The sequence below is a fragment of the Asterias amurensis genome, chromosome 9, assembly GCF_032118995.1.
Source record: "Asterias amurensis chromosome 9, ASM3211899v1".
NCBI classification, from domain to species: Eukaryota; Metazoa; Echinodermata; class Asteroidea; order Forcipulatida; family Asteriidae; genus Asterias; species Asterias amurensis.
Genome location: NC_092656.1, coordinates 21,425,411 through 21,444,388, shown reverse-complemented (window position 1 = coordinate 21,444,388; position 18,978 = coordinate 21,425,411). Strand labels below are relative to the sequence as shown.

Here is an 18,978-nt window from a genome sequence, read left to right as displayed (position 1 = left end):
AACATGATACAGCATACCAAGTTAGTATTTTGATCTTGTTAGGGGAAATACACTAAAAAACCACAGGAACAATTTAAACGCCAATACCAGGCCAATGGAGGGAGTGAGCGTCCACTGAAACTAGACAGTAACTTTAAAAAAACAAAGCTGGAAACCAAGCCAAGTTAATTTCTAATAACATTTTATTTACAACGAACAAATACATCACAATAATTTTTAATTAAAATACAACAATCAATTATGAGCCGTCCTCGATAAAAAAATTAGCTTGGACATGATCTTTCCAAAATGAAAAGGTGAATTTAAAATTTAATTTACTGAACATGAACAAGGTTGGTCTGAAGTTGTGTGGGGAACTAACAGACCTCTGCGCAAATATATGTTAAACACAGTAAAAAAAAAAAAAATTTAATTAATCGCAATAGACAAGGTTAAAGCCAAACTAAAGTTAATGAGTCGTAAAACTTTCATAAAACTGTAACATTGCCCTTTATACCAGAATAGTTTGTATTTTGAGCAATGATGAATACAAATATAGCGTTTTTTACTTTGCTTCTAAAACCCCCCCTTAGCACTCAACATAATTCAGTTTAAAATGAGTGGACTCTGCCAAGCTGTTCAGCTTATATACATTTCATTGCACAGGCATTCATTTCAATTCAATCGATCAATACCAAGAAGAATAGTTGGATAGCACCAAGACAATATTTGGATTTCGCTATAAATTTGGATTTCGCTATAAATTTAGATTGTCTTATCCACCATTTCTTTAGCATTGAACGCGATGTGTACCTTCTCAAACCCAAGCTATTGACATCAATTTCCTCTCTGCCTTAAAAAATATACATCTATCATCCAAAACTACAGCTTTGATGGCCATGTCAGCTCAAACTTTAAACTCTTATTAGATCGTAATTTGTGTTCTTGTAGCTGGCTTGTACTAATGGTCAACAGGCAATATCTTCAGCAATAATCAATACTACTCTATGATATACATACTATGTACAGAATGTGAAACTGTTGAGGGATCTATGCTCAGCACGTCTGTTCAGCAAGCTCCATTACGATGGAAGACCTCAGTTCTGGGCTTGTGCTCACATTCCTGAATTTGGCGCTCGAGTACTTCTTTCTGACGGCCTGGGAAACAACACAAATTAGAGCCAATTAGACAAATGTAGTGGAAGAGAGAAAAAGTTTTACCCCAAGAAAAAAACATTCACATGCTTGTCAATTTAATGTGCATGGGTAGAGCATACACTGTTGGGACTTTTACACAATGGACCAAAGATACCAACAAGTTTTGTTTTTGTTAAACTGCATATCACAAGGGGTTGTTTTAGAGAAAGGAACAATGAGACAATATAATAGCAAGTCCCCACAACTGTGTGCAAAAGTGTTTACCATGTAAGCATTTTGAAACCAACAAATTTTAAGATAGCTCTTGATTAAATCATTCTGCATCGCTTCAACTACACACATGTTTCAATTTGGTGTAAGAAGCCGCAAGGCAATCTAAACACCAAAGTTAAGGGTCACTTAAGTATTGAGTATCTTTAGTACCTGGAATTTTGATGTTGGTGCATTCTTGATGACGAGTGCCATCTTCTGCATGATAGGCATCAGGTGGTCCTCACTGTATGCGCTGTAATGGACTAGTGTAGAATTCTGCACAAACAAAACAATGGCACATCAAAGTTATTCATTATACATGTAGTTCATTTCAATGTATTGATCAATTGATTCTGCTGAGCACACATTTTCAAAATAAGAAAAATTGTTTTTATAATTTATTTACAGGATTTGCTTTTACATTTTATAGTGACTAGCCAACAAAACAAGGCAGGTTGTTTTTTATTAGTTTATCAGCCGTTTCACTTGTCCATAGACCCTTCGGATACATTCCAACACTGAACTACCAAAGAAGACTGATTTAATTCTTTGCTCGGGATAAAAAATTTGACTCTTTGCGAGCATGCAGTTTAAAGTCCTCATCAACAACTGGAAAGTAAATGTTTGTAAAGTTTTGCAAGGGAAAAACAGAGTAAATTTATGAATCACTTGATATAGCTTACCCATTCTGTGTCAGGCTCAATCATCTGACTGGATAAGCAAAGGGCAGCTGCGGCAATCTCTGATGGGTCATATGGGACAAATGCATATTCTGGTAGAGTTAGCTCCATCAGGTACTTGGACATGGTGTGCTTATGACTGTCGACCTGTGGTATGAAAAGTACACAAAAAAAAAACCATTCATAAATACATGTACATAATTCTTATAAATATTTTGTAGTTTAAGTGGCCTTGCTGAGCTATTAACTTTGCATTTCACTTAGCCCCCAGAAGTTTCAACGTGAGGAGCCCAAATTTCAAACTTGTACAGTATTGTCAAAAATGTATCTTTGCGATCTATTAGTGTTATCAATCACAACCAGGTTAAGTCAAATAAAATTAATAACAAGACACCCTGAAGTTGAACTTTAAACTCCTTTAAATGCTGTGGTTCGGGGAACCTACTGTGCAAGATACTTCAGTAAGATGGACCAAAGTGAAGGATTGACAAAGACACAGGTTCAAGGTTGGGACATGTTCTTAAATAGAGCCATACTAACTTAATTTCTGAAAAATTTGTGTAGTGCCACCAAGAGAAACTAAAAAATAAAAAAAAAACGCCAACACCAAAGAGACAGTTGTAAAATAATATCTTACCCCTCCAGCCTTTGAGTTGCGTCTGAGGAAGTGAATGCAGAGTGGTTTGCCGAGACTGAAGTCCAGCCTCCTGAGGATATGGCACTCCATGGAGCGAATCTGTGCCTTGGTGTAAGCGTTGTCGGTGATGTACACAAAGTCGCCAATCTCTGGTGGGTACATCTCCTCGTACTTGGCTGCAATCAGCATGGACGTTACTCCAACCAGCTGGAGTTTACTCTTGGACACGGGTTGAACCTGCAAGTATAGGAAGGATTCAAATTTGATAAGCTGTCTTTGATATGCAACTTTCTGTTTGCCAAAAAAGAGGTAATGACCGATCACACTCGACTTTTGTAATGCATTTGTTCAGTTTTCTATGGCACTGTTTTAAAAAGAAAAAGAGGAACTCGGCTGATAAGTTGCATGCCTGGCTGTGTAATGTGTGCTTGGAAACATAAAAATGCTTCAAATGTAGCAAGCACTAGTAGTGTTTAGAGAAGTGACATGTAGTATTGCAGAAAACTAAGGGAATAAGAAGACAGTTTGATTGGCCACTTATCATACCTCTAGGTATCTGTCCAGAATCTGAATGGTGAGAAAGAGAGTCTCTTGTAGAAGATTGAATCTTAGATGGACTTGGACCAACCAGTCGATGAGGATGTTGCGCATTCTCTCTGTGATTTCCTGTATCGTCATGTAGTCTGTCCTCACTTTGAATTCACGCTGTGTGGAGATAGATTCAAATGAATTAAGCACGTGTAAGACACTATAGTGATCGACAATGCAAAAGATTAATTAATAGAGAGACACAATACACCATAAGAATAAGATGGGATTTCACAAACATTTTATGTTCATTAAACTTTCATGGAATACTATACTAGGTTTGGGAATATGGTATGCAATCGGAAAAACATTTAGTCAGACGTATACTGTAATTCTACAAAATGTTGGGGAATATACCTCAAGTTTTCTCATGTAGTGATAGATGTCGTTAACAAACTCGCTGCAGAGCTGTGGGTTGTCAAAGTCATTCTTGTCAATGTCTTCCACTCCTTCCAAGAGGTTCTGTGAGAATGCTTCCAACGCAGTATTGATATCGCTCATATCCATGGGCTCTGGTGACTGTGGTGGTTTGACCTGGAGACAAGAGGGAACAAAACCTTGTTTAATATTTGCATATTTTGAACATTATGCCATGTTTAAAATCAGCCTGTGTTCAACGATTTCATCCAGCTGCAAAATAATTAGACCAAACTTGTTTTGTGCACACTGAATGCCAACATTGAGTAGCAAATCATGATATTCCGGTTCATTTTGCTTGGCTATACGAGGGAAATTGTAGACTGGTTCATATGTAAACTTGTTGCTGAAAAGTTGTTCTCCTCACCTGTTCCATTGGTTCAACATTGAGCCCCATGACAGACTGCAGTGAACTGGTAGCCTTTGATTTAGTCATCCCTCGTTTGGGTTTTACCAACTCCTAAAAAAAAAAGTCACAAAAGAAAGGTTAGTATAAAAAAGGAGGAAACAATATTTCCACTGCTGGCTATTGTTTTTAAAAAGTGATGATTGCAAATGAGTCAATTATTAATTGTTCATCTGTTGTTTCTGTCTGTCTTGTCAAAACAAACAAGTTAACAAAACAGGAAAATATTTCCATATTTTTTTGCTATGAGTTTTATTTACAAATTGATCATCGCCAAAAGGTCAAATTTTTAATTTTAACTTGCTGTCATTGTTATTTTATTTTAGGAAACATCGTTATCTATCGCAGTTGGAATCAATTTATAAGACATTTGGCGATACCTTTTTAGCTCCTGCTTGCAAGTTGTTGCGTGCCACATTACTGATGTTCTCTAGGGCCCCTCTTGTGCCTAGGGTCGACTTGACTCCTTTTGAGGATGCTCTGGTGGCCATCTTGCCCATGATCCTAGAGTCGACATTCTCGCCATTCAACAGGCCCAATTTGGCATTGCCAAGAAGATTCTGAATAAAGAAAACGATTTGCAAAAGATTAAAAAGCGTCTTTTTTTAGACTACAAAAAAGTACAATTAGACCAGCTATATCTGCTTTATTTTTCCTAAATTGTTATTATTTCCTACACAACAAACTTAACTCGTTCATAAATTAAATACTAGAAGAAAAAAAATTAATTTAAAAATTAATTTCCAAGAGGGCGTTTTCTTAGAAAGGGAGGTTTTGCGGGTTTTGCAAGGAATTTCACTATAAATACGTGGAATTCGGCCCGTTTTGGTGGTGTACAATTTAAATACAGTCATTTGACCGGTTCGGGATCATTGACCAGTTCGGGATCACTTCAACTTTGCAATAACCAAATAGTTATATCACTTCTCATTATTACCAATTTCTGTTGATAAATGTGAAGATTAACACCCATTAAACCAACAAACCCAAAATAAGGTGCCAAACATCATCAGCAAATAAATTATGGCTGTTTTCCTGAAGGTTGTCTGCGAAATTTATCATTTTTTTGTTTAAAAATGTTGGTTGAAAAACACTGTTAAAACTTCTTACCTTTAGAATTGGAGTGCCGGGGCAAAAAATATTTATGTAAAATGATAAAAATGTGTTAAAAAACATTCCTGTAAATACTGTGCAGACATCTTGTTTTTTTGAGGAGACGAAGTTACCAAAATCTTCTTTAGGGGGGCAACTTACCCTTGACCAGTTGGGGATCACTCAACATCTCATTGCGTCAAATGGTGCCGCACTAACTTACTAAGTATGGTAAAATCATACTACTGCAGTAGAAAGTTTATTCAGATGATTTTGAGAAACATTACTTCAACAAATTCTTTTAGATTTTTTTTTTTTTGAGAAATTTAAACTTGGAGGGGTCGATAATGCTTTTTAGGTTCGCTTCACATTTTCATTTGCCTTTGCTGTTGTTTTGTGGTTTTGTCACTGGGTTTTTGCGCTGCTATTGAAGACACTTGCATGACATTCACTAAAGAAAGGAAGTCCAAGTCCATGCCAACACACCTCTGAAGTTTTGTGTCCTTGAGAGACAGTTTTTTGAATGGGAGTATGGGTTTGCAATAAAGGGCACTCTACTGATTCAGAATAGATTCAACTGATCCTGAACTGGTCAAACAGGTGACAATACTTTTCTTAAAGCCTCTTCAAAAGAACTAATCTTTTTTGTCAGTGAATACTTGGTGAGTTTTATGTCATGTTTAGGTAAACTGATAAACTTTTTTGTTTAAAATATCAAAGAGATTGCAACAAAAAACAATGTGAATTCAAAAAGTGATCCAGAACTGGTCAAACGACTGTATTTGTGGTACAAAATGTTCACTGGCATGGTTGGAGTCTTGAAATGGAACAAGAACACGCCAATTTTAAATAAATATTTTATTTATGAACTATTTTATTTATATTTGATGAAAAATTCACTAAACGAAATCCAGTTCCAACTTTTGATGACAGAATAATTTGATTTCAAACAGTTAACTGCTTACAAAACTATTTAAAAACGAGGAGACAAAAGAAAAGGTTCTTATCATGGCAAACTTAACATTTGTGACAAAATTTGTATTAATTTGTTGTGTAAAAAAAGAGAAAAAAAAAAGAAAAAGTAAACAAATTCAAAAGGGTTGTATTTATGTCCTTAATAAATAGCAATAAGTTACAATGAGTTAACAGTAATACACAATCGTACCATGATCAACAAAAACAAGTCCATATGGGGAGACAAGAAAAGGTTCACCAGACAAACTTCAACATTAAAAATAATTTATTTAATCTCTTGAAAGCATGGTCACTGGTTTCAATGCAAATGCAATGGATGACGACATACATTTTTCGTTCGAAGACCCCAAAATACTTACCGTGTTTCCTCTCACTCTCAGAGACATTTCAGCAAAATGCTATGCTTCTTCAAAACAGAAAAGAGCAGAAACCTTTCCTCAGTTAATTCTAAATAAAAGCCGTTATAGTTGACAAAATATTTCAGGATTGCTGGGCTTTAAATCTGTAAACACGTTTCGTATAAAATGCTGATAACTCGACGTCGTGTGTTTGTGTGCAAATGAAATCTAGATTCGCTGCGCACTAAATACCTTTCGAAACAACCGCGGGAGGAACGTGATTCGTCAGGTCAATGTTGGCCGCGATCGTTCATTGGTCAATATCTTGCATCAACACAGGTGCGAGAATGCAACGCCCTGGATACGGCAGGGAGCTTCCATTTCATGAGTAGGGATGTGGTAACTGTGACCTGTGTGACAAAAGGTGACGCTCTGTAAATAGCGTATTACGTAGTTCATTGAGGTCCAGACAAGGTTTTTTTATTCATCATTATTCTGTATCAGCTGGTGCTTCTTTTGTGTTTTTTGTGCTTTTTAGTTGAGGAAAGCGATCGTCCGATGCAAATCAATGCCACTATGTATAGAGAAACGAAAGAGGGCGTTGTTTAAAAGTCCCCAAAAAGATGCGCTTTATTATTATTGGGATGGATGAAGGAATTTCCCTCTTAAGAGCATTGGGCAAGAAAAACGTACAATTTTTTTTTATTGCATAACTCTCTCAAAAAATATTTTAAAAATTCTTATCCTTTCGTAGTCCCATTCCATTGCATATCGTATGGCTCCCGATTAAAAAAAAGTTGTCTATCAAGTTGTTCATAATAATGTGATCTGGCATTTCTTCGTGGTTCTGTTAAAAACACATGCTGATAGCCAAACGAAGAAAACAAAACGTTCTCCGGAGGGTTACAATTTAAATGTTAAAGTCTTGTCCAAGCTTTGGACCAATCACACAAGTTGTGTAACATCATCAGTTGTATAAAAATTGCACCGATGGCAAACTAAATTGGTATTTATAACATCAAATTCATTGTCTTTTGCAATTCATACTGTTGATGTTGTCTAATTGATTATTTTTTGGTAATTAACTTTATAAACTTTTTCGTTTTTATTATAAACTAGTAAACTTTCAATTAGTTTAACATAATTTATATAATTTTTTTGTTTTGGTGTCTTTTTGGACTTTTTGGGAGGGGTAGAGTGGCGAGGGTTGGATCGACCCTTTTGCCCAATTGAAAAATTGTTTGGAAATTAACTGTTTGAAACCATCTAATGTTATGAATAGTCAACACATTTTCTGAGCAATTGGAAAGGGCTATTTGGGTTTTAATTTATGTTCAGGGTGAAATCAGTACAAAGTTGGGCTTTAACATTCTCCTTTTATTATGACTCTTCAGAAGACAATAAAACAATGACAACGCAAACCTTTTTCATTCAAAATAAATATATACTTTATTTCAGCTATTGTTATCTTCATGTATTTACAAACAACAAAAGCCTACTCTCACAATATGTACATTATTAAAAACAATTCACTACCAACTACTTTCAAATATTTCTGATTACAAAACAGTTAATTCTCTTAGCCGTAACTTTGGCCCCTGGTTTGCTTATACTTAATTATTCAACAACAAGGTTTATTTTGAAAGTTAATACAAAGCAAACTTACCTACCTATTCTTCCAATGAAAATATTGAACAACTTAAGGGTTATTCAGTATAACAATAAAACAATAACAAAACTTGTTTCCCCAAATTTTGATTTTGACTGTTCATAGTGTAATCTGTGTGCTGAAGAAACAAAACAATGCCTCAAATGAAGCAGTTCTTTATCAATGCTCTTCCAGCAAATTAAGGAGTTTCCAAAGCCTGAAATATGCATCCGTGTGGAGACATCTTTTGTTCTTTCCATTGTTCCTGTACTTAAGATGTTCCCATAGACTTTGTACACACAATACTTGTGGAGCACCCTGGTCTTTAGAGTGTCCCTATGGAGTCCTTTTGTTGTATTTTATTATTTTGTCCTTGGTCTCCAAAAGGTAACGAATATCAGCACCAACTTTTTGTTGTTTTTAAAATATTATTTCCATTGAAAACTGGATTAAGGACACACAAAATCAGCTAATGACCTTCGCACAACTTCAAAATAAATAAATAAGTAAATAACGGGAAAAAAACCCCAAAACCCCAAATAAATAACAAATAAATAAATAAATAAAGATGCTATGTCAGATTTTTGGCTGATTTGATCCAAAAATTTTGATTTAAAATTCAATAGGTATTTTGATGGGGGTCCAGAAAGTTACAAGCTTTCATTTGAGTCATTGCCCGAAAAAGTCTGCCAATTATTAGAAGCAGTGAAATAAAGTGCTCAAAATTAGTTTTTGTCGGATCCCGACAAAATATCACGTGACCAATTCTATTGTGTTTTATAAGAAACGTTTTAAATTTTTGTCATGGTTCCTGACCATTAAAAGTAAACGTTAAACTTGTTTTCGTTAGAGCGGGTAATACTCTTTGAAATACTATTCACTCAAAAAAAAATATTTTTTAATGTTTGGGGCCAAAAATCTGACATAGCATCTTACATAGATAAATAAATACATAAATAAAAACGTAAAATAAACAGAACAGAAGTATAATTAAGAGGTACAAATAGAATCGGGTGTCTAATCTGTTATGGATATGAATGGTTTTCCGCTCGTTCTTCTAATAACTATGCATACTTCTAGGAGACTATTGTAGACATGGTCTTTTCTGCAAATCTACATTAATTTTTATTGTACAACTTGTTTATTGGATTGTTCTACACTTTTTCTTAATAAAATACAGAATTTTTATTTTACGCAAACAACACTAACATTGTTTGTATCTTTTTAAAATTATGGATACCGACACAACAATCCACAAAATACAAGCAAAATCCTGAGAATTATTCGCTTAGGTTTCAAGCCCACCTTCCTAGTTACTCTCTGGTACAGGGACCTCAACACAAACATGGAGGCAAAAAAGGAAAGCTGTTGTCATTACAGCTAGATAGCTCACTTGGTAGAGCGCAGGTATGTTAAACCACAGGTAGCAGATTCAAGTCCAACTTTAAATAATTGTTCTTTGTTCACAAAAAAAGAGAAAAAAAAACCTTTTAAAATAAAAATCCCAGATTAAAACACACATCAAAAATAACTTTTTCTTTTACAATTGCTCTTCACCGAATATCGTTCATTAAACCTTACATCCTGGAATGCCCTTCTGAAGAAAAAACAAAAAGAAGGCATTTCAAGCCTACACTTTTTTAAAACTAGGAAAGCACTAATTTAAAATCAATAAGCCGATGTGCGAGTTGCATTTGAATAATGTCTGGTAGAATGACTCACTCAGTCACAAGTTACTGCTTAACTTTGAAATCCTCAGACTATAGACACAGTTGCTATATCACATGTTTAGGGGCAGGCTTTTGTGTAGTGATGGAAGAGACAGCGAAAACCCATACAACATTTTGAATGGATGTGTATGGCACAATGGCACCATGGTTTGCTCATCTGGAGGTTGCTATACAAAAGCTTGCCCCTGAACATTTGACATACATGTAGCAACTCTATAAACCTTATGCACATGACGTCATTTCAGTACGGCGCCCTCGCCTTGAGGTCAAAAGGAGGTTGTTCATTGGCCAATCTATGTGCGTTTCGATTGTTTTGTCACCGTTTGACCTAAAAAATGGCGGCTGGATGACGTCAATGCATAAGGTCTATAGACAGACAAATTAAAATTTAAGCAGTAAACTTGTACCACACGTTATTCAATCAAACACACTAGGCTTATTGCAACTTCACTGCCATTGGCAATCTTCAGTAAAACACAATCTTACCTGATGTCCAACACAGATCAAAACAAACCTGGAATTCATTTTTTGCTTATATAACAAACAAAAAGAACATTAATACTTCATAATGTAACTAAACGAGAGCAAAATATTACAAAACCTTTACATGAATGTGTATATCAAATAATATAATTACTGTTAAACGTACACAAGTTTCCTCAATCCTAGAACTCCAAAGACCAACTTGACCCTTCAACAGGAGATTGCTTATCAAAAAGGTTACACTAATATATAAACAAATTCTAACTATACATTTTCACAAAGGGTTGCACATAATACTTGACACAAAATTGCTATATTCTAAGGGAAAGAAACTGATAAATTAAAATTTAGTTTACCAAAGTCTGTAAAATATTTTATCCAAACAAGGTCTGCTTTCATTTGATCCTAAAAGATGTGGTGAGCTAAAGAAACTGTCTAAGGTCAAATAAGGGTTGTATAAGGTTAATGAAGGGTCACCACTATTGAGGAAATAGTTGCTGTTTTAATTCAGGGATCTCCAATTGAGTGAATAGTTTTTTTTAAGGATAACATTTTGCCCTTGAAAAAAACGTAGGAATACTTTATTTAGTACAAGGGCAGACCTGTATGTGCATATGGGAAAGGGTTCTAAAGACTTGTCATGCTACTTAAAAACAACTTTGCTGTTTTTTTCTGAGGGCAAACAAAAGGGAAAATCAGATAGGAAAAATACAAGGCCTTTTTTGTTAACTCTGTCCGCGCTATTATATATTAATGCCACACACTGTCAATATTGCATTTCACCTCATAAAATCATTCATGCTTATTCGGATACCTTGGTTTACCCTTCTACTATTTGATTTCACAACAAGTGTCATGTCACTGGTTAGCAACAACCTCTTAAAGCAATATAAAATGCTTTGTGAACGAAAATTGCTTTGTTATGACCAATGTGCGGTTCAATTCACCAAATTCAGCAGATTCAAATCACCGATAGCCAAATCATCAGAGTGTGGGTTTGAGACCCTGACATGACACTTTATCAAGCCTTGAACTTTGTTCTTGAAGGGGCTCAACAAGTTTCCTATGGTAAGGGACAATTTTGGGGAAAAATGTCAGTTGGTATTGGAATCTTGCAGAGGGCACCACAGCAAAAGCACAGGGCACCTGGTGGCTTCAAGAGTGCGTTTTGGCAACCCCAACCAAAGCCCAACAGAGTCCACAAGTCGGTTACCGATTGGTCTGAACAGCATCGTCACCGCGCTCAACCGTGACAAGTGAAAACGCTCAACCAATGACCAATTGGTTGGGGTCGCCAAAACGCCCTCCAGGAGTGTAACATCTGGCTCAATAACTGCATCCCTGAATTTCATTTTTTGAGAGGGCAAGGCCATTTTTATTTGCAGTTTCTAACTGTGGACAAATGGGGGAAACAGTTTCAACTGTGGAAAAACATGGACCTTTCGTCTCGGTGTCTTTTTGTTGACTTGATGTGTTTGAGCCTTTTACAAATGTACAATGTCACTCAGGCAAAAAGCAGTGGATGGATTATATGGACAATTTGGGATGATAAAAAAGGGGTCAACTGTTACTGGGTGGGGCTTGGTATGTGTAAGGGGTGGGATACTTGCTGTCCAAGGGGTAGCATCTACATCATGTGCAGCTTTGAAGAAGTTGTATCATGTGTTTCTCAATGGCAAGTTGTACTGGAAAGGAAACGAAAGATGAAAGATGTATGAGACACTTTGATCACTGCCGCTGGACAAATACGTAATAGTTTTTTTGCACACATATGTTCCTAAAAGTAAAAACAGTACAGGGTCCCACCGCCACTAAAAAAGGAAGATTTCAGATGCATTTTCAAGTCTTTAGACCTGAAGTATTCTTTAATATTTGAGTGAGAAATGATCTCTTTCCAAAAATTATGTTACTTCAGAGAGAGCCGTTTCTCACAGGGTTTTATACTATCAACAGCTCTCCATTGCTCGTTACCAAGTAAGTTTTTATGCTAACAATTATTTTGAGTAAATACCAATAGTGTCCACTGCCTTTAAGTTCTCTTAGGAGGCATCCTTAGTTTTATTACCAGAAAAATCAAACAATTATTACCTTCTCTGTAACCTAGAGCAACAGCCAGACTCAGCGGTGAATGTCCCCCTTCAGTTTGTACGGTCAGGTCAGCACCGGCTTCTAGCAGCAGGCGGGCACACAGTGGATGGTTATTGTAGACTGCGTACAGCAATGGCGTTCCCTCATTCTTAAACATCAATCAAATTCAAGATAGTCGTTTAGAAATATCAGATTGTGATCCGCCAACTGCAGTGTTTCTAACACGCTCTGATTTGTGTATTTTTTCATCATTCACTTCAACCCCTCGGGATCTTGAGAGAAAACTCCTAAATCTTGTTAACACAGCCGATAGTTCGCTTTAAAAATACCGATGGGCTTACAGAGACACAAATATATTCAGTGCTAAGAGCACTGGACCTCAAGCTCTGGTGTTTCTAATCGAATGTGGGTCCCGGTTGTGGTACTTTGGGCCCTGAGAACGATACTTGCCTAAACCCCATTTCCTTTGGCTGTTAGGCTCCATGAACTAGGCAGTGCATGTAAAAGAATCCCAAACACTTATTGATGGGTTTGCAAAGACACAGATATATTCAGCCGGTGTACAAATTAGTTAAATGCTAAACTGAAACAAGAAACTTTAACGATATGTCAGATGAAAAAGCAAAAGACAAATACATGTATACAAGCTTTTTACCATATCAAGTTTGTTGACATCTGCTCCATCTTCCAGCAATAAACGGACAATCTCCAGACACCCAGAGCTGCTTGCGTATGCCAGAGCCGTCTCCCCCTCATCACTCTCCCGCATCACGTCCGCCTCGTTGCCCAAGAGATACTTGACAATATCTGTCTGCCGGTGAGCACATGCCCACATCAGCGGGGTACGGCCCAACGGATCGGACTCGTTCAACTCGCATTCTTCTTGGAGTTTCTCATCCATGGTGGCTATCTCGCCTTGGGCTGCAAGCTGATGGACTGACAGATCTGAGTAGGTTTTGGATATAAAAAAATAGTATTTATTTTACTGAGGTTTTCATTTGGCCTTCCTGGCACCACTCTCAGCTCCTTGCATTGGGCCTTCCTGGCACCACTCTCAGCTCAATGCATTGGGCCTCCCTGGCACCACTCTAGCAGCTCCTTGCATTGGGCCTTCCTGGCACCACTCTAGCAGCTCCTTGCATTGGGCCTTCCTGGCACCACTCTCAGCTCCTTGCATTGGGCCTTCCTGGCACCACGCTCAGCTCCTTGCATTGGGCCTTCCTGGCACCACTCTAGCAGCTCCTTGCATTGGGCCTTCCTGGCACCACTCTCAGCTCCTTGCATTGGGCCTTCCTGGCACCATGCTCAGCTCCTTGCATTGGGCCTTCCTGGCACCACTCTAGCAGCTCCTTGCATTGGGCCTTTCTGGCACCACTCTAGCAGCTCCTTGCATTGGGCCTTCCTGGCACCACTCTCAGCTCCTTGGGAGTATGCAGCACCGCCAGCCAAATGGGCGTACAGGCTGCTACCACTCAGATCGACAATCTCTACCTAGTATGTACCCCCATCAGAGTATTAATCAATCACAAGAACCATCTCTATCTTCACAATATACCCATTAACTCCAGGTGAGGAGATGGTCCTGTGGTCCTGTGGTCAAACAAGCCCCTTCCACCAACCCCCTGTTTGTTACCCTCCTCCTGTTCATCCCCAGCAATAGTCCCCTGCATTCTCTGTGTGTTTTCATCTCTATCTTCTACTTCAACTTGATTGCTTTTATTGCACCAGTATACCAGGTATGCCAGTATACCTGTTTATTTTTTTGTTGCATTGTCATTATAAGCCATTGAGCAAGACTCTTCTAGGGTCAAAACGAATCATCATGCCACTGACTATTTGTTTTTGCACCTGTCCTTTTGTTGGGTTAGTAAGCAGTTTGCAACAGCTAATTCTATTTTCTCAGAAACTAATAAAGGTAGCTTCCAAACTCACTATAAAGACTGGTTGGCGTGACACTCTGGATATTTCCTCGCTTGGTGTTTGTCATTGTTATCTGCAACTTTAGACAAAAAACAAGATAAAAAAACAAATTTTTAATAAAGATCAGTTTGAGTTTTGGCCATACCGTGTTTCTCAAAAAAAACACTATACACTTTTGAAATGGCTGCCGAATAAAAAAACTATGATTCTGGTGGAAAAGTTTTGTATGTATGGATAGCTTATGGACTCAACTTTCATGACACCAAAAAGTCAGAAAATAATTAGTGCTTGGGTGAGCACTGCTCACTGAAGATTAAGCAGCCGACATCTTGGATTGAATTTTGTAAGCTCCAAAGGACTTGCCTCTCACAAATTGGCGTATTCCTGGGAAACCTAATTTTCATACCCTGTACAAAAGTGAGCAGGACTCACCCAAGCATTAATTATTTTCAGTTGTTTTGTGTCATATGAAAGTCGAGTCCATAAGCTATCCATACATATAAACCTTTTCCCCTAGAATCATATATTTTTTAATCAGCAGCCATTTCAAATGTGTATAGCTTTTTTTTTAAACACCCTGTATACTACAAATGTTTATTATCCTTACCCTCATTGGGGAATAACTGGACTTGCTCGATTTACTGGATGATGATGATCTACTCGGACAAACTTGCTTCAAGGTCGGCAACAAATTCCTCGTCTCTGAAATAAAAAAGAGGAAGATTTTATGACAGTGTACTACAATTTTGATTGTTTATTCAACTGTTGAAAGGTGGTGTTTGCTTATATAATACAATTCTGAGATCAGGTTGGTATAGTGGTTTCTATAAAGAGCTTTCTGTGCCGAATGGCAATGCTACTATGTATGGGGAAGGGGTTTTGGGGGGGGGGCCTCCCTTATCCTCTTGCACATTGTAGAGTCTGGCTAAGACCCTTTCTGAGGCAGAATCATTCCTTCCTATGGGTGATCTCATCTGTGGATTTAACAGACTTAAAGAGAATTCAAGAGTTTACTTGAGGTGTGGCGTGTCGTGGCAAAGTTAAGAGCACCGAGTTCAAGCTCTGGTGCTTCATTTCAGAAGAGTGTGGGTTCGAGTCCCGGTTGTGACGCTTGTGTCTTTAAGTTGGAAACTTAACCATTATTTGATTTGTCCTTCTGATGGAACATAAAGCTGTGTGTACCAACAATGCATGTAAAATACCCCAGTACACACTCATTGCCCAGGTATGTCTGCCAGAGCGTTAATCTTTGATCATTTGAAGGCGCACACTCAAAAAGGAAGAAGAAGATATACATGTACCTGGACACATGACAGACTGGACTTCCAGATCCGAGCTTGTTTGGTCCTGGTCACTGAGTGAATTCAGCACTCTGTCCACTGCCATCATGGAGGGCTGGACGTGTACAATGGCCGGACGGCTGCTATAATCAATGGGTATGTTGAGCATCGTTGTCGCTGCCTGACCCTTATTATTATCGGACATCACAGTGACCTGCTGGTGCGTCTGGTGGTGGTAACCCGCCATAGGAACTTGACTGGTGACCAAGTGTAAGCTTGTAGGGTAGACTTGATTTGGTGCAGACGAGGAGTTGGGAACTACAGGGATGGTGTGAAGACGATCTTGGTCCATGGCTTTCGAGACTGCTTCAATCTCAACTACTAGAAATCATCTGACAATTAAAAAGATGGAAGGTTAAGTTTTTGAAGAAAAGACAAAAGTAGTCCTGAAAGAAAAACAGCTAGAAAAACAAGTATGTATCCATAAATTTGATTTTGAATTTTGTAAGCCTTAAATATACCAAGTCTTCTCCTGGAGTCTTAGTTTAACTATTTTTGAGATTAAATTTCTGGACAATTTATGGGTTTTTCGATACTTTTAAGTGGGTGGTGAAAATGGGTTAAAATTAAATGGGGTCGAGATCAGTCATAACTATTAGAAAAATAAAATAAAAACACAACGACACCTAAGACTTCCATGCTTCCTCACCCCTCAACAATTAGCATAAACATGATTTAAAAAAAAAAAAAAAAAAAAAAAAGAAAAAAAAAAGGGTATGAATATGTTTATGAGAGGAGGAAAAACCCCAAAACAAAACAACACAACATTAGAAAAAGAGCGAACAAACAATTCACTAATTTTGTTTTAACTTTAAAATCTTAATTTTTGTTCTCCTTGAACATGTTGAAATTGAGTCCTTGTGAAAGTTTTTCTTTTGTCTTGTTGATGTTTGAAATTAATTATAATAATGGTTTAATTTAGGCCTACACAAAATTAATATTATTTGCATGGAGGTAGAAATAGCTCTGTTCCGGCCCAACTTGATAATCGTCCCAAACTATAGTTGGGACGGAACAGCTCCATGGTAATTGTTTGTCCACTGACTGTACTCTCTAACCCGGCAACAGACCCACCGTGACTGACATCACATTGACATCTGGACAGGTGACATCCCCATCCAATGCACAGTCAGTGGCTTTCCTTTGCCTACTCCTAGAACTATTTCGGTTTCGTCCGGCTATCGTCTCCCGTAACGGGAGACGATAGCCGGACGAAACCGAAATAGTTCTAGGAGTACCCTTTGCCCTTCTTTCAATTCAACAAGCAACAACAAAGTTCACTCAGCAAACAAAAGGCAGGATGAACGCTCGGGCAGCAACAGAGAGAAGGCTCTGGTGGTAGCTAGCAAAAACAATCACTCTCCACATCTCTACACATGCAACCAATTACCTATAATTTAGTCGATACATTGATAGTGATAACGAAGGTATTCATACCTCTTTTATGGCCGCTATTTGCGGACTTTTCCAGCCGCCTCTCGAACCTCTCGCTTGGTGTTGTCGACCAGCTGTTCCATTCAGAGATAGCAAAACTCTTGTTTTTTTTTATGAGTAGTCTGGTACCGTCAGGATAAAAAATATTTAAGATTGAACGTATTAAAGGGGGTTGGATACCTGACACAAAATCAACCTCGTACTTAAATACCTCGAAATCTAACCAAAACCGATGCAGTGAATTCAACCTGGGAACAGGGTTAATATTAAACTATTCTCTGAATTTTTTTTCTTCTTGATGAATTAATTTATAGATGGAACGCGGAAGTCCTGACTGACATAAATAAATGCAGGGAAAAAAATCTGGACTTAGCACACGCGAGGTGATTTGGCACGACCGCAAACTTCTTTAGTGCTATTTATTTGCGTGAGTATGATTTCTTCTCTTTTGCAGTGAAATTATTGATGAAAAGTGAACTAAATTGAGGATGACAAATAATTAAAATAATTAATAATTGCAACCAATCAATCAATGCGTGAGGCCCGGCGAGTGCATCATTTCATGATCATGACATCACTGACCTACAGTGCTACACAACGCAGCACAGCAGCCGAATTCGCTCAACTCGGTCAGATTCAGAATTTCCATGGAAATAAGAAAATTATTGGACCCTTCGCCCATCCTTACTTTGCCTCTGATTATGGAAGTAACTGATTGAGAAAATCAACTGCAAGTACACTCTGTCATCTCCTGTGTATGCTCTATCTATAGTTTTATAGGGCCTAATTCATTGTAACTTGGAGGTCTTAAATTAAAAGGTTGTCAACAGTCAACTGTCAACATGGTCAATAAATAATCATTATAATTTAATAAAGGCAGTGGACACTATTGGTAATTACTCAAAATAATTATTAGCATAAAACCTTTCTTTGTGAAGAGTAATGGGGAGAGGTTGATGGTGTCAACATTGTGAGAAACGGCTCCCTCGGAAGTGACATAGTTTTCGAGAAAGAAGTAATTTTCCATGAATTTGGTTTTGAGGGTCTAAGATTTATTTAGAATTTGAGGTCTCGAAATCAAGAATGTGAAAGCACACAACACAACTTGTGTGACAAGGGTGTTTTTTCTTTTGTTATTATCTCGCAACTTTGACGACCAATTGATTGAGCTTAAATATTCACAGGCTTTTTATTTTATGCATTGCATATATGCTAATATACACCAAATGAGAAGACTGGTCAATGACAATTACCAATATTAAAATCATAAATGGTCAATCAATGTCACATTTTAATTTTTGATGTAATAATATGCAATTTTTTGCAAATTATGTAAGCTGTGTTATTTGTATGTGTCACACTGTCTGTTTGTCGCTGAAATGATATGGTACGAATGCTTATTGTCTGTGTGTGAAAAATAATTGATGATACGTGTACTCCAAATAATCATTGTGTTTTTAATTATTTGGGTTTTTAATTAAGTTAGTTTTTATACAGTGTACAGTATTGGCGTGGCTTACTCCTAGAACTGCTATATTATCCACTAAACGATTTGACGATAGCAGAACAGACCTCTGAAACAAGGTCCATTTGAAAATTAACCATCTGATAAAAAGCAACTTGGCTCTTTCAGTTGATAAGCAGTTAACTTCTCCCCAGGATAGTCTGACACACTACAACAATCAAAATTCATGCTGTCATTTTGACAGTGTGTCATATTTGTAGTATCTCATTATCATATAACTCATTATTTTCTGTGTCTGCTGTGCATCAATGAACAAATTAATTTGATGTGCAGACAATAATAAGTGCA

General features: G+C 37.4%; 3 protein-coding genes across 3 annotated transcripts in view; 1 reads left to right on the top strand and 2 right to left on the bottom strand.

Annotated features, from left to right (window-relative positions):
* Nucleotides 1–164: 164 nt before the first annotated feature.
* Nucleotides 165–6,757, bottom strand: LOC139941735 (G2/mitotic-specific cyclin-B). The gene is made up of 9 exons (XM_071938351.1): nt 6,544–6,757; nt 4,498–4,677; nt 4,079–4,171; nt 3,652–3,828; nt 3,253–3,411; nt 2,707–2,943; nt 2,073–2,216; nt 1,561–1,665; nt 165–1,137 (listed from the first exon to the last, which is right to left on the bottom strand). Exons 1-9 carry the CDS (start codon nt 6,568–6,570, stop codon nt 1,036–1,038), a joined length of 1,224 nt encoding a protein of 407 aa, XP_071794452.1. The 5' UTR covers nt 6,571–6,757; the 3' UTR covers nt 165–1,035.
* Nucleotides 6,758–7,995: 1,238 nt separating this feature from the next.
* On the bottom strand, nt 7,996–17,256 carry LOC139941858 (DNA-binding protein RFXANK-like). The gene is made up of 7 exons (XM_071938490.1): nt 17,169–17,256; nt 15,693–16,063; nt 14,999–15,093; nt 14,404–14,470; nt 13,127–13,416; nt 12,472–12,619; nt 7,996–12,068 (listed from the first exon to the last, which is right to left on the bottom strand). Exons 2-7 carry the CDS (start codon nt 16,021–16,023, stop codon nt 12,016–12,018), a joined length of 984 nt encoding a protein of 327 aa, XP_071794591.1. The 5' UTR covers nt 16,024–16,063; nt 17,169–17,256; the 3' UTR covers nt 7,996–12,015.
* The window catches only part of LOC139941857 (tyrosine-protein kinase CSK-like), a 28,111-nt gene continuing 26,166 nt past the window's right edge, over nt 17,034–18,978 (top strand). The window contains exons 1-2 of the mRNA XM_071938489.1: nt 17,034–17,158; nt 17,480–17,592. The gene's annotated coding sequence lies outside the window, so the exon portion shown is untranslated. The remainder of the gene's footprint in view (nt 17,159–17,479; nt 17,593–18,978) is intronic.

What these genes read in the sequence shown, in the direction of transcription:
- LOC139941858 (XM_071938490.1), bottom strand. Translation starts at nt 16,023, where the DNA reads ATGGACCAAGATCGTCTTCACACCATCCCTGTAGTTCCCAACTCCTCG. An exon ending in CACGCCAACCAGTCTTTATA is followed by an intron (nt 13,417 to 14,403) that starts GTGAGTTTGGAA and finishes AAACCTACTCAG; the next exon opens with ATCTGTCAGTCCATCAGCTT. An exon ending in ATGTCAACAAACTTGATATG is followed by an intron (nt 12,620 to 13,126) that starts GTAAAAAGCTTG and finishes TTGATGTTTAAG; the next exon opens with AATGAGGGAACGCCATTGCT.
- LOC139941735 (XM_071938351.1), bottom strand. Translation starts at nt 6,570, where the DNA reads ATGTCTCTGAGAGTGAGAGGAAACACG. An exon ending in TGAGAGTGAGAGGAAACACG is followed by an intron (nt 4,678 to 6,543) that starts GTAAGTATTTTG and finishes TTCTTTATTCAG; the next exon opens with AATCTTCTTGGCAATGCCAA. An exon ending in TTGAGCCTGACACAGAATGG is followed by an intron (nt 1,666 to 2,072) that starts GTAAGCTATATC and finishes TTGTTTGTGCAG; the next exon opens with AATTCTACACTAGTCCATTA.